This window comes from Ylistrum balloti, unplaced genomic scaffold (genome assembly GCF_031769215.1).
Source record: "Ylistrum balloti isolate Yb309-2 unplaced genomic scaffold, AGI_CSIRO_Ybal_v1 Utg370226, whole genome shotgun sequence".
In the NCBI taxonomy this organism is placed as follows: domain Eukaryota; kingdom Metazoa; phylum Mollusca; class Bivalvia; order Pectinida; family Pectinidae; genus Ylistrum; species Ylistrum balloti.
The window spans coordinates 608,747-624,441 of NW_026782188.1; the positions used below are offsets into that span (position 1 = coordinate 608,747).

The 15,695-nt window shown below is 38.1% G+C and overlaps 1 protein-coding gene across 1 annotated transcript in view; it reads left to right on the forward strand.

Annotated features, from left to right (window-relative positions):
* The window catches only part of LOC132551937 (tolloid-like protein 1), a 57,018-nt gene extending 42,676 nt beyond the window's left edge, over nucleotides 1-14,342 (forward strand). The window contains exons 7-18 of the mRNA XM_060216078.1: nucleotides 559-768; nucleotides 4,490-4,603; nucleotides 5,107-5,252; nucleotides 8,184-8,379; nucleotides 8,655-8,777; nucleotides 9,279-9,439; nucleotides 9,696-9,879; nucleotides 10,541-10,666; nucleotides 11,061-11,402; nucleotides 11,667-11,844; nucleotides 12,132-12,204; nucleotides 12,427-14,342. Of these exons, the coding sequence (XP_060072061.1) occupies nucleotides 559-768; nucleotides 4,490-4,603; nucleotides 5,107-5,252; nucleotides 8,184-8,379; nucleotides 8,655-8,777; nucleotides 9,279-9,439; nucleotides 9,696-9,879; nucleotides 10,541-10,666; nucleotides 11,061-11,402; nucleotides 11,667-11,844; nucleotides 12,132-12,204; nucleotides 12,427-12,582 (2,009 nt within the window). The 3' untranslated portion in view covers nucleotides 12,583-14,342. The remainder of the gene's footprint in view (nucleotides 1-558; nucleotides 769-4,489; nucleotides 4,604-5,106; nucleotides 5,253-8,183; nucleotides 8,380-8,654; nucleotides 8,778-9,278; nucleotides 9,440-9,695; nucleotides 9,880-10,540; nucleotides 10,667-11,060; nucleotides 11,403-11,666; nucleotides 11,845-12,131; nucleotides 12,205-12,426) is intronic.
* Nucleotides 14,343-15,695: the final 1,353 nt, after the last annotated feature.

Consider the following 15,695-nt stretch of genomic DNA (forward strand, 5'->3'; position numbering starts at 1 on the left):
GCAACAATATAAACCAACATGTACGGTAGATACTCTCAGTAACATAAATAATATGTTTGTTTTCTAGGTTTTAACAATATGTACGAACGTCTGTTCTATATAAATTATATCTAATGTATAAATCTAATGAATACAGATGTATACATATCCGTGAAATTTATACTGTTTACGAAAACAAACAAAACAGGGAGCAGCATTTCTTTTGCAAACTGAGTTATAAACATCGAACTGTTGTGATGCTGGATTAATTAATACAGACTCCTAGGTAGATTATACTTCTCAGAGTAATGTCTAACGATAGGTCTTTTAAACACACCACACGACATAGATGTTTGTCAACACAACTTTGACATTTGTATCCTTCTTTTCCAATTAAGGTTCCACTTGGGGTACAGAAATCCCACGTCGGTACCCAGCGTGCGACGCTACCGTCTTACGCACGCAAAAGATAGTTGAATTAGAATAAAGGATTGACATGTGTCGTTTTCAGAGTTACATATATCTACATATGTCAGTGACATGTAAATGATTAAAGAGTTGAACATTGTCTCGTTTTAGAATGCGGCAGAACCCTTCAGGAATCTATAGCGGAATTTTCCCACACACCTAATGCAAACGAGGCGGAGATGTGTCACTGGAGAATATCGGCGACCCACGGGGAGAAGATCGTTCTTAATTTCACCGCCGTTGACATTCCAGAAACAGTGGGCTGTGAAACAGACTACCTGGAAATCCGAGATGGTCACTACATCAGATCTCCTCTTCTTGGTCAGTTTTATCTTATGATACACCTGTAGTATTACATGTTTATACCTAATTATATATTTGTTTTATGTCCTATTGGTATTGTCTGTTGCCTATTGATTATTGTAACATATTTGAAGCTATAAACGTATTCTCAGGCTGTCCAAATAAGTTCACCTTATTATCCAATCCGAGTCTATGTCTTGCTACAGTGTCTTTTGTCCGCTCGTCCATCTCTCAGATTATCGTAATGTATCGTAGATATGGAGAATGGTGACGTAACACATTTTATCGTAATGTATCGTAGATATGGAGAATGGTGACGTAACACATTTTATCGTAATGTATCGTAGATATGGAGAATGGTGACGTAACACATTTTATCGTAATGTATCGTAGATATGGAGAATGGTGACGTAACACATTTTATCGTAATGTATCGTAGATATGGAGAATGGTGACGTAACACATTTTATCGTAATGTATCGTAGATATGGAGAATGGTGACGTAACACATTTAAATTCTCGATTTATTTCACAAAGTCCAGTTTTTATCATTGTTTTGTTAGACTCGTTTTATTTCCGTTGAACCCTCTGACGGTAAATAAACATAACTTGCGGTCAAATATTTTAATGAGTAGTCAGATAATCCAGCATGATCACAACACAATCAATTGGAACGATGTTGAAAACACGCAAAGAACATATCTGTTATGTTGTTTCTGACTAGATTATAACGCTACTTTGACAATTTTCTTACCCTTAACAAGAAAATTATATACACAAAAATCAATATATATATATATAGATTATCAATATCAAAAATCAATAAAACCATTGCTAATTGATCGGACTACTTGATTAACATGGTTATAATTTCCTGTGCTGTGACTGAGGCCGTGTCACAGCAGATATCATTATAGACATATTGATTACGTCATCTACCTTAATTACCCTACAGACAATCCAGTCTTTAACAAGGGCGTAAAATATACATACAAGCTTGACGATACAGGCCATTTCGTTTCTTGTTGTTGGAAATTTGGAAAAAGTAAACTTCGATTTTTAGCAACAGATATGTTTAAATCTTTTCCGGACAGATCTGAAAATAATCCTACGTTCTACAGGATAAACATTAGCAATTCTGACCTGATAATTGTTCATTTGTAGAGTTTATAGCATAATGAAGCGTAATTGTATGACAGACAGGAAAAGAGTAACCCAAGTCAGTTATGATGCTGTCTGTGTTATGTAGCGTGGCTGAACAACAGCGATGCGGTGATTTAGAACCTTGTATCTAATGACTATATCGGAAATACAGGCTGATTACAATGTTTCTCCAACATTACCATTGGTACAGCGTGTCCTGGTCAATTGTGTGTGAGGTCGGTTGAATGTAACAATGGATGAGAGCATTTAACGGCTGGTGGAGGGGCGATGTATCGTGCTAAATGGACAGGTTTAGACGCGTAAGTGGCAGGGTATATCCATCGTAACATTGACAGGACTCCATCGATCTGAAAAGTTGACTCACAAGTCCGTCATGGATTCCTCTAACCATAAAAACCTACAAATGATTGCAGTATTATGGGTGTTGTACTTTTTGCCAGGATTAAGTATCAATAAAATACTCTGAAACGGGTTAGAAAGTGTTGGACGGGCAATTAAAATCATTCTCTCTCTCTGATAAAACAAATAACAGAAAATCTCTGCGCGATAAAAAAAAAGCATAAAAGATACTGTCAAGTTTATGTTCACGACCGACACGTTCAGGGCTGCAGACTGACGAAGTAGTAGTGGATGCTACAGTTTCAGCAACAGGAAACAACAAATACGATTGTACACAGGACAACAATGTTACATGTAGGCGGAAGAGTTTCAGCAACAGAAAGCAAAATTGTAGGCGGACGGATATAAATTGGGGCACGAAATTGTTTGTTTATACCTTAAAACTCTCGAGACAAAAACTATAGGTAATCGACACGGAATTCTTTTTTAAAACCATACAATACACGAGACAAACACTATAGCTAATCTGGACACTTTTATATAAGTTGTTCGACACAAAGATGTAGATCGCAACATACAGAGTCGATTTAATAGCGAAGAAGAAGAAGTTGTGTGTAGAAGTTAGAAATATTTCCGTGAATATGTACGATCTGACGACAACTCCTTACTGCACTATTACTCTGTCTAGACACTTCTATCTCGATAGTTCGTCTTTGTAAATTAAGCTCCCCACTATAGACCGCCGAGTTCCGATCTGTGCGATACCATGAGGTACTACATAAACTTGGCATCTAAGAATGCACATCTGATGCATTTCTTGTAACTTATAATGTACTTTGTAGGACAGCATTACGACACCTGGTGCAGCAATGTTACAACGTCAGGTTGGCAATCGTCCATTATCATGTTCTATTTTAGTGAAATGAGCTCATTCTTGTTCACTAGAATTTTATTGCCACAGTTTATAAAATTGTGTTTTATAGCATTGCCATGTTCTGACCTGTAGTGGTAAGTGGTATACCAAAATGCACGAGGTTAATAATTTGTGGTGCAAAGAATCTGAAAACGGACACTCAAAGGTATAGGGTCAGTATTGAGTGGTACAAAGAGTCCAAAAAACGGACACTAAAAGGTATAGGGTTAGTAATTAGTGCTGCAAAGGATCCGAAAAGACACTAAAAGGTTTAGGGTCAGTAATGAGTGGTACAAAGAGTCAAAAAACGGACACTGAAAGGTTTAGGATCAGTAATGAGAGGTACATGGGGTCAAAAACGGACACTAAAAGGTATGGGGTCAGTAATGAGAGGTACATGGGGTCAAAAACGGACACTGAAAGGTTTAGGATCAGTAATGAGAGGTACATGGGGTCAAAAACGGACACTAAAAGGTATAGGGTCAGTAATGAGAGGTACAAAGAGTCAAAAAACGGACACTGAAAGGTTTAGGATCAGTAATGAGAGGTACATGGGGTCAAAAACGGACACTAAAAGGTATGGGGTCAGTAATGAGAGGTACATGGGGTCAAAAACGGACACTGAAAGGTTTAGGATCAGTAATGAGAGGTACATGGGGTCAAAAACGGACACTAAAAGGTATAGGGTCAGTAATGAGAGGTACATGGGGTCAAAAACGGACACTGAAAGGTTTAGGATCAGTAATGAGTGGTACAAAGAGTCCGAAAACGGACACTGAACGGTATAGGGTCAGTAATGAGAGGTACAAGGGGTCAAAAACGGACACTGAAAGGTATAGGGTCAGTAATGAGTGGTACAAAGAGTCCAAAAACGGACACTGAAAGGTATAGGGTCAGTAATGTGTAGTACAAAGAGTCCGAAAACGGACACTGAAAGGTATAGGGTCAGTAATGTGTGGTACAAAGAGCCGAAAACGGACAATAAGGTATAGGGTCAGTAATGTGTGGTACAAAGAGTCCGAAACCAGACACTGAAAGGTATAGCGTCAATAAGTAGTGGTACAAAGAGTCCAGAAACGGACACTCAAAGGTATAGAGTCAGTAATGTGTGGTACAAAGAGTCCAAAATGGCTGCTGAAAAGTATGATGTCATTAACACATATACGAATGAGAAAATGCAATTGCGTTACTTGATAGTGATTATATGTACAATGTATAAAAGTAATTGAAGATCCAGAACGCGTTCCTGCAAGAACTACAACCAGTCATCTTCTTTGAAATACAGCGGAATTTTAGGTGAGTAACGAAATAAAGTTGTTTCAGGTCGTTACTGTGGCGATCGAATTCCACCAACTCTCACATCCTCGGACAGTCGCATGTGGTTGGAGTTCAGGTCAAGCAGAGGTCAGGGGACAGGCTTTAGCGCACAGTATGAAGGTAAGGTCAACGGTTGGAGGTTTTTCGATGTCAGTTAAACATCATCCAAAGGATTTCCGAGGAGCATCGTTTGTCCGTTGGGCTGGTATAATCCAGTGGTTTGCGATGTTCTCAGAATGGTTGAAATGAATTAATTTTACCAGTGTTTCCAGCCATATTAGATCATAAGTGTTTGATTCTATGCTGTTTACTGGTATTGCGTTCCACATACTGTGTACTTCGCGTTGGAGATTCGGCGTGAATTGTATATTTTGATTGGCTTGTGGATAAAATTAAAGTCATTGCAACTACATGTACATGAAAACAGGTTTCCGTGGGACACCAAGAGTTCCCTTGGGTTCATCACACGGAAACAATGAAGGTACAAAGGTCAAAGTTTAAGGTCATTGGTATACTAAATAAAACAGATGATGTACAAATCTTTGTGTCTTGAATTCCACCTGTTGTTGGAAACACATTCGACGCATCTTGTTTTCACTAATTCACCTCTTTGTTATATTTAGCGATTTGTGGCGGTGAGATCTACAAGGAGAATGGACAACTGACTAGTCCGAACTATCCTGATGACTACAAACCGAACAAAGAGTGCGTCTGGAAAATCTCTGTAGAGGAAGACTACTCTGTGGCACTCAAGTTCCAGTCGTTTGAGGTAGGTAAATCTCAGGTCCAGTCGTTTGAGGTAGGTGTTTCTCGGGTCCAATCGTTTGAGGTAGGTGTTTCTCGGGTCCAGTCGTTTGAGGTAGGTAAATCTCAGGTCCAGTCGTTTGAGGTAGGTGTATCTCAGGTCCAGTCGTTTGAGGTAGGTGTATCTCTGGTCCAGTCGTTTGAGGTAGGTGTATCTCAGGTCCAGTCGTTTGAGGTAGGTGTATCTCTGGTCCAGTCGTTTGAGGTAGGTGTATCTCTGGTCCAGTCGTTTGAGGTAGGTGTATCTCAGGTCCAGTCGTTTGAGGTAGGTGTATCTCAGGTCCAGTCGTTTGAGGTAGGTGTATCTCAGGTCCAGTCGTTTGAGGTAGGTGGTCCAGTCGTTTGAGGTAGGTGTATCTCAGGTCCAGTCGTTTGAGGTAGGTGTATCTCTGGTCCAGTCGTTCGAGGTAGGTGTATCTCAGGTTCAGTCGTTTGAGGTAGGTGTATCTCAGGTTCAGTCGTTTGAGGTAGGTGTATCTCGGGTTCAGTCGTTTGAGGTAGGTGTATCTCAGGTTCAGTCGTTTGAGGTAGGTGTTTCTAAGCACCAGTCATTTTAGGTAGGTGTATCTCAGGAATGTCTTCACTTCACTACTAATATTTATACTAATATGTTGTATGCGATAGATATTGTAAGGGAATATCTTCCATTTATAGTTAGTATCTAGGGCTAACCATTTGAAGTTGGTCGGTTTTGGTCATATGAGACAAAGTTTGATGCTGACCTATCCCGATCACCTCCGGCGTCATGCGTAACAACTTAACATTTTAGACTTCCCAAAAACCCTAGAACCGATTTTGATGAAATTTTACAGAAACATTTCCTGGCCTAAGATGAACCAAAATAGTGAATAATACTGTCCCCCGTCGCATAGGGGGCTGGGGCGGGGCCAAAATGGGTCAGATTGACACGGATTTCAAAAGTCTTCTTCTCAACACCCAGAAATGGTAGAATCAAATGTTCTAGGTGGATAGAAGCTTTTCCGAAAAAGTGAATTCCATGGCCTTGGATTTCAAAAGTCTTCTTCTCAGTTACTTTAAATTTTATAGAAAACATTTTAGCATAACGTTATTTTCCTCTGGATAAAACTTTTTAGGGATTCTTTATTATAGGATGACAGTTTTGATGGTACGCAGATATTGAATTGACACTGACTTGCTATCATCAATGTCACAATTTCTTTTCCATGACACTTAAAAGCTGCCCTTTAACCTTTATAATCAATATTGCTCATCTTAGGAGACTGTCAAGGCCACTAGGCCTCTTGTTTTCAGAATGTCTCAACTTTATCGCGTGTCTGTCTCCCGTCGTTTGATGTAGGACTTGCTCAAACTTAAGTGTCTTGCTCCGATCGCCTTAGGTTTTTTATGTCTTGATCGAATCATCTGAGGCAGATATCGTTCATGAATTTCTTCATTCATTCTTAGCGTCTTCTTTCTGTTGTTTGAGGCACGTCTTGTTCAAGAATGTTTCCACTTCATGTTTAGTGTTTATTCCCGTCCTTTGAAGTAGGTCTTGTTCTTAAGTTTTCAGTTTCGTTTGAAGTAGGTCTAGTTTATTAGGAAGAGGTATCGTGTTACACTGTCGTATCTCTCCATATGACCCTTTGATCACGTTGCCAGTTGATCTTTGTTTTTCACATTATAACTAAGGTAAATATGTTACAAAATTATTAGATTATGGTCACACCTCAATATATTCAGCAACATCAGTTGATTTTTAAAGAATGGCCGTCAGAGCACTTTGTTTACCACTAGTATCCAGACCAAGTCAAGTTTTTTTTATCTTTGGTCTTCGTAGACCACTATGGTCTTATTTACAAACCTAAAACAGAAATATCGACAAGCCAGTGGAATCATAGTTCAATCCTATGTTTAATGAAACTAGGGCAAAATATGAAGAAAAGATTTACGTGAAGACTCCTGGAAAAGTACAAGGAGAAAAAGAACCAATAGGTGTACTAATGAGCTTCAACTACGTCAAACTTCATCCCGCACAAGGAATTGTAGAAACATTGTATTTTTCACTATCGCTGCCACATCATTATCTCATGATCGTCTTCAACCTGCATTTCTATAACCCAGTTTCTTTGTCAGTTGCTTACTTGTTGCACGATATTACTGACATTGGGAACAAATCCTTGAACATCGAATCAACTGCAACATGTTAACACTATAGGTTTGGGATGCAGGGGTGTTCCTAGCATGGAATCGAACGTTCACAATAGGGAAGTTGAAATCATTACATTTAATATACAGCTTGTTGGAGAGTTGTCTCTTTTAATATCGTTTGTTGGGAACGAGGTAGGAAGCTGATGTAGAAGAGAATGTCGTGTCAACGAAGATTTGGCTATCCATAACGAAATTTACACGCGGTAATGACGGATTCGATAAATTCATAGGTCCTCTAAAATCCAGACTGATATTCAAAACAAATAAGTTTTTTCGCCATTAGTGACTGAGATCAGTTCCGCTATGCTTTCATCAATATTTCGGAAGCAACGCTAAGCTGGCTGTGTTCCAAATATTATCTGGTATTTAATTATTTTACTATTAGAGAGGCAGGCAGATGTATTAACAGCATATTTAAAAAGCCTGTGATCCTCTCACAGACCACACCTGCTCTACAGGTAATTGTGTTACACAGAACGGGGCTGTACAGGGTAATTATCTACACAGGCAACAAGTACAACAGTTACGTCAATCTATTTGACAGCATAAACAAGCTAGAAATTTAGATGTCCGTGCCAACATCAATGTATTAACCATTCTGCTTGATTTTGCAACCAAACTGACGTTTGGTGGTCGTTTTAACTCATTAAACGTATTGCTCTTAAGGTTCCCAGGTTTTTTTTGATCGAAGCGTTATAATTTTAACTTTATTGTGTTCTTTACACAGATTGAAAACCATGACAACTGCGTTTATGACTATCTGGAGATACGGGATGGACATGAAGATAATTCACCCCTAATTGGCAGATTCTGTGGATATAAAATCCCGGAAGATATCAAATCTACAGGAAACAAGTTATACGTGAAGTTTGTGTCTGACGGCTCTGTACAAAAAGCTGGTTTTGCCGCTTCGTTCGTAAAGGGTAGGTCATCATTTCTGGAACAATCTTAGATTTTGTGCAAGATCAGCTGGACCGTCACGTGGCTGTTTTATTTAATAGCATTGTGCTTGACCTCTTTATATAATAGAGTATAATTGACCTATTTATATTACAGAGAGTGATAAGTGACATATTTATATTACAGAATGGTGAGTGACCTATCTATATTACAATCTGATAAGTGACCTATTTATATTAGAGAGTGATTAGTGACCTATTTATAGTACATTGTAATGGGTGACTTATTTACATTACAGAGTATGATGAATGTGCTACAGACTATCATGGCTGTGACCATATCTGTGTCAACACCCTTGGCAACTTTAAGTGTGAATGTAAAATTGGATATGAACTTCACTCAGACGGCAAGAAATGTGAAGGTAAAGAAGGGAGTGAGACAATTTCTTTTTATGCTTTCATAATCACATGTATCTCTGAACATTTTCTGCGTGTTGCTAATGTCAATAAAATAGAAGGAAAATAACCATAACTACAGGTTTACATATAATAGTAATGTGTTAGCCCATCCTGTTCTTTAATATATTTGATATATTCATATTGTGCATATAGTCACATTACAAACATTGATGAATGTATTGATAATTGTGTCAATCATGATTAATAAAAACTATGTTTATCAGATGCTTGTGGAGGCTACATTGACCTAGCCAATCATGATTAATAAAAACTATGTTTATCAGATGCTTGTGGAGGCTACATTGACCTAGCCAATCATGATTAATAAAAACTCTGTTGATCAGATGCTTGTGGAGGCTACATTGACCTAGCCAATCATGATTAATAAAAACTATGTTTATCAGATGCTTGTGGAGGCTACATTGACCTAGCCAATCATGATTAATAAAAACTATGTTTATCAGATGCTTGTGGAGGCTACATTGACCTAGCCAATGGTACCATTCAGAGTCCGTCGTTTCCGGACTTGTATCCGCCCAACAAGATGTGTGTGTGGGAGATCGTAGCCCCGGACCAGTACAGAATCACTCTCAACTTCACACATTTCGACATGGAGGGCAACAATGTGAGTTGGATTCAATATCCGCTATTGTTTGGAGTCTATATGAAATTTGAAATGATAAAACAAGCCTACCAGCCTTTTCCAGCTCTCAAAAGGTCAAGTAAAGCTTAATTTGAGAGAAAAGTAAGATGATGGTGCTAATTATGTATGTCATTTTTTGCGTTTGGTATTGTCCCCGTGGATAGTACGAAATAAGCTATATACAATAGATGATAAGTATGGATACCAGGAATAATTGAATTGTGTGTTTATGTGACAGCAAGATTGTGAGTATGACTCGGTGAGGGTGAGCAGCGGTGTAGGAACAGAAGCGGTGGTACACGGCATCTTCTGTGGCTCCAATCTTCCTATGCCAATCACCTCTGAGAGCAACACACTCCGAATCGAGTTCAACTCCGATAACTCGGTGCAGAAAACAGGATTCCAAGCTGTCTTCTTTACTGGTGAGATGAAAATTCGGTTAAATCGGTCATTGGTTAGGAATGCATACATTGATCTCTTACCGTGCAATAGAGTTAACATCTTGAAAAAGTTGTATTTGTTGGTATAATGTGATAAAACGGAATACCTTTTAAGTCCCTTGGCTCCGAATGTTTTCTGTTTCATATTTATAAAATGTATGAAGTCGAACAGACCAACAAAATTCTTTTATTCTCCAAGTTTCTGTAATAAAAAGAGCTTCTGATAAATCCCTTCATTCCTTAGTCAATCGAACACTATCACATAAATCACAAAATTTTACAGGCTTTTGCTTTTTTGTTTAAAGTAAAACAATGGTCACCATTATTATAAATGTATAAATGTAGAGTCAGGTCTCTAAAGGTGAGAGTAGGTGTATCACTTGCTGTGGTTTGTTGGTTTTGTGATGAAAGAAATGACAAGATGCTATAGTATAATTATAAACCTACTGTCTCGGGAACCAGGCTAAGTACAATAATTCCATGCTAGATACATTGGACTATCTGCCAAGCATATCTAAGCAGTGAAGGACAGTAATTCCAGTGAGTTGTTTGGTGATCTAGCTATGATTCGTGGTCTGACATCCGCGAACGATATTGTTTGAATATATTCATTGGTCACATCAGAAAGTATTGTGATTTGCAGACATGGACGAATGTGCTGTAAACAATGGAGGGTGTCAACACATCTGTAAGAATACAGTTGGGAGTTATGAGTGCGCATGTCACAATGGATTTACCCTGCATGAAAACAATCACGACTGTAAGGAAGGTAAGGTCTACAGCAGCCATATGTTAAATCTACCGTTCACAGTTTCTGTTGTTTCATAGTTTTAAGGCCAATGACGTCATCTGAGTCGTTTTAATCGGTTTTGGTGTTTGTTAACTCATGCAACAGCATATCAAATGTATTTCATTTCAGAATATTTTATTGTCTTGATGTTTGTAACAAATGGAATTGGGCAATAGGCAGAGCCTATGAAAGCCCTCTCCATACAACTTAAACAAGTACACAGACACATCAATCAAAATTTAAGATATCAAATAATAATGATAGCATTCCAGGAAAAGAATTTAGAATATAGATTCAGTTGAATCAATGGATTGTTGTTAAGGTGATACATATTCGGAATTCATTTTGTTGTCCATTTCGATACTTGAACCAGGTGGGTGTCAACACACCATTAGTGATCCTCAAGGCGAGATCAGCAGTCCCAACTGGCCGGACTACTACCCAAGCCGGAAAGACTGTGTGTGGCAATTCACGACCACGGAAGGACACAGGATCAAACTTGTGTTCCAGCACTTTGAATTGGAACCACATCAAGAATGTACATACGACCATATTGAGATATTTGACGGCAAAGACTCCAACGCTCGAAGTCTAGGTAGATTCTGTGGCAGCAGTATCCCTCGTCCCATCAGCTCCAACAGTAATGTAATGTATATGGTCTTCTACTCGGATGCGTCTGTACAACGTAAGGGATTCCACGCCAATCACAAGACGGGTACGTTATAGATGTTGGAGGCTCTATACAGGTCTATAGTTAATATAAACTTCCTTCGTGTTTACCTGGTACTCTGACTCAGGTAACTTTTATTCTGGTCTGTAATGCTCACCTCACGTCATTTTTAAACAATTCTCTAATCTTAGCTCACACAGGTAACGTTTGTTCTGACCAAATTTAGGTTATTTAAAGACATTTACACAAAGCTTTATTATATGTGTTTTCATGAAGATAAGAGGAAAGTCTCTTCTTTTGTTTGTAAAGAATGCGGAGGGCACCTGACAGCTAAAGACGGTCAACAGAGGCTGTACTCGCACTCAAAGTATGGCGACCAGAACTACGATAACAAGATGGAGTGCGAGTGGGTTATAGAGGCCAAAAGCAACAAGCGTATCAAGTTCTACTTTGTCACGTTTGAAATAGAAGATGAAAGTGAATGCGGGTGAGTTATTTATATCGGATATCACCCGGGACTCTGAATAAGTATGTACAATGTACATAGATAAATACGTTTTTACCGTCTTTCCAAGTGATGAAAGTTATTGAAAACATTTCGCTGACAATTTGACAAAGATGCAAGAAATCTCTGCCAAGGAAGAAGGTCTACAAGGTCACTCTTTGACATGTTCTTTTGTCAATAAATATGTTTAAACTAACTGAAGTAAACTGTTGTCTTTGAACCGTTTTGAGTTAAATTTTGTCAGGCTAATAAGACTGTGATTATTCTAGGTACGACAACGTGGAGATCTATGATGGAATGCATGACACCGATCCCTTGGTCGACAGATACTGTGGAAGCAAGGTTAGTTCAGTGTGAACTAAAGTTATTATAAACAGTAAATAACAGATACACACACACACACACACACACATCTGTAGAAAAGACAATATGATATGTAAGTATTCAACTACAATTAATTGATGTTAAAATCAATCATTGTACAAAGGTGTAAAACCACTCGTGTACTACGGAGATCTGATGCCAGGCATCCTTTTATTTATGTGTGAAACCTTTTTGTTGCAGGTGCCATCTGAAATAATATCTTCAGGTGAATATCTCTTGATTCGCTTCAAATCTGATGACACAATTAACTGGAAGGGATTCTCTGGAATATACCTCCAGACCAGTCCGGAACAGGAGGGACTAGGAGGGCTAAAGCAGCTCCCAAATCTCCGATAGTCTGGACCAGCCTGCCTTTCTATCCATGGATTCGCTAGAATTCCAACTGATCCGAGCCAGTCCACAGCAGGTTTTAGACAAGGGACACCCACAACCTCTACCTTCCATTAGTCTGTCTGCTGATGTTTTACAGGTTCAGACTGTCCTGTACACGTGTTACCTGAATATGAAAGTTTTATACAGGTTATTTTGTGAGCAGGGTCCAAAGCAATAAGCATGATATGGGAAACTGTGGGTGAAAGTGTTCAAAATGAAGGGAGAGATCGAGGGCTCTGTGTTAGCTCAGCACCAAGACTATTTCACTTCTCTACCTCGGTGTAACTCGAGCAGAAGAAGTCACATTTTTGTATATTTTGCGTGTTGTAGGGAGAAATGGAAAGGAAATGCAATAATCAAAATTGGGTATTGTTGAATGTGTTGTTGTTTTGGGTTGTACATATTCCACATTAGTAACTCAGACATGGTTGTGTTTTATATATATATATATATATATATATATATATAGAGTGTAAGGATAGCACATTAAATTAGTATCATTACATTTTTTTTTTACATTTTCTTAAACATATTCATATAAACTAAGTATTGTACCATGTTAGATATAGAGGTCAGAATTTACTTTCTACAGTCAGGCTAGTTATCTTTAATTATTTATACTATGGTGTCAGAATGCGTTAATTTGACATTTTTGATGGATATTACCATGTATTTCCATGAACACTATTGTAACTTGCTATGATATGATTTCGACAAAATTATATATACCATCAACGAGATACACATTAGTTATGGTCCACGAGAGTATACATAAAAATTGTGTAACCTCACTGCTTTTCATTGATATGATAGTGTGGTTATAGACAATGGGAACAAAGCTCGTCATAACACTCTAAGCTCGCTATAATACTCTTTTTTGTACATTGGTATGAATGATTGGGATACTCAAGGCAGGGGCACAAGCTGGTAGAACTGGTATTCACGAATATTTACAAAATGTAGTGCCTCTGAGGGATTAATTTCTCCCAGCTTTGAGTTTTTTCCTCATTTTATAATCGGACCTTCGGCCTTTTCCCGATCAACTGGAAGGCCGCTGTATTGCCGACTTCTTGGCGTCACATCAATGTCGTATTACATGTCGTTATACAACATATGTTTTAAGTATGAGAGTAAATATCAGTTACGTGTCGTACCAGGCACCTGTTATCAGTAAGTTTTCGATATTATTTATTAGTGTGTTTTGCTTGTTGAATTGCTAATGTTACATGTCAATTTGGATGCAAGATAAGGCATATCACCAATTACATCCTATATCATTAGCCTTATTTACATTACAAGGACAGATTAAAACTGTACTAGTACCTCGTGCTCACGTAACAATCTAATTTTAACATTACATATAACGTGTTTAACGATCTACATTGCATATGAAGTCTTAATGAGTCAACTTTTATGTTTATAATGTGTAGTGCTATGTTCGTGACAACATAACATATATCTACGTGTTGCTTGTGTCAACATTACAGGTACACATCTGTTTCGACATTATACATATAACATGTTTGCGAAATAACATTATATGAACAGTGTATGAGAGACCTATATAGGGGTTGTCCTATGAAGGTCTCCGAGTATACATGTTGTATTATTAACATTATATGGATTTGAATTTCATGAAATTTACCTTTAGCTTATTACTATTTCATATTCATTTAATTTTTTAAATATTGTAAATTATTTTGAAAAATAAATGTCATTTTTAAGATACAAGGTTCCCTTATTTTTATGAAGTGCAAGCTTTGACCGAATACTCGCAGCACCAATTCATTCAAATGTGAGGTCAACAGTCAGATCTACCACATCCTCCAGTCGGTATCCTGCACATCGGCCAATGTAATTTAAGCAATATACTTGATTACGTAGACTAAGTGTCATTTGTAGTATGTGAGGGAGACCAAAAAACACTAATTAATCTCGGGTTCAACAATCACCGATGTTCTATCAAATCTGCCTGTAGCATGACATTTCAACATGCCAAGTCCTTCGTGTCATGACATGCAGGTGGTACCCATTGACCACTGCAAGACTTTGGGTGACCAGCAACGCCTCAGTATGGAACGACACTGGATCTACCAACTCCAAACCTGCTACCCACTCGGCATGAACGAGAGATGATCTTGCTACAAAATCAGGTCCGGTCATAATACCTGGCAGCCGGTACATCTCAAGTTACCACTGAGGCAACTAGTATCACCCACCTATCCGCCCCTTTCATAAAAAGGGGGAAAAGGTGGCAAATAATGTCATCCTGCGTTACTTTATCCCTAAAGTATATATAATGCTGAAGTTGAGAAGATACAAGGAAATTTGATTTATAATTGACAAAAGGAGGCATTACATTTGCACTAACGATTTCATTGTACCAGGTAGCGGTACATAATTGAGTGACGTCACAAATTGTTATACCGGTATATATATATATATATATATATATATATATATATATATATATCATATTTGTGTAGTGCATAATGCCATGCTTTGTGGTTCCTTGTCGGAAAGTGTATTTTAGAAAAAGTATTGAAATATATAAGATTATCAATAAAATCTAGGATAATCCAATTTTAGTGAATGTGAATCATATTCATGGACATCTCTGGGGACTTTGGAATAAGCGTTTTAAAACACTTCCGCGCTTCAGGCACAGATTCTTGCTTCCATAGACTGTATATCAGATTGTCCAATCCTCCAACCAATTACTGCGTTTTCCCACGGTTCCTAACATGCACCCACAAAAATGTAGACGAGATATATATTAGATGAGGCCATCATAAATCTGTCGTCAAAGCATTACAACTCGTATGACAGATGCATTTCAAATGTGGTAAAAGCTTCCAGAGAGAACTATCTGGTATCACTAGATTGGGAGGCGCACTTGCGCCATAATTCAACAGCTTTCGTAATTAGATATATCTGATAAATTTAAAATAGCGTCCAGTACATGTAAATGAGTTAAACATGTAGCCTGCGGATTACGGCAAACCTCTGGGACTAAAAGTCTGTTGTCATGGCAATATTTTGTCTTCGTTGTTTTTAATATACCCTTCAAGACGACA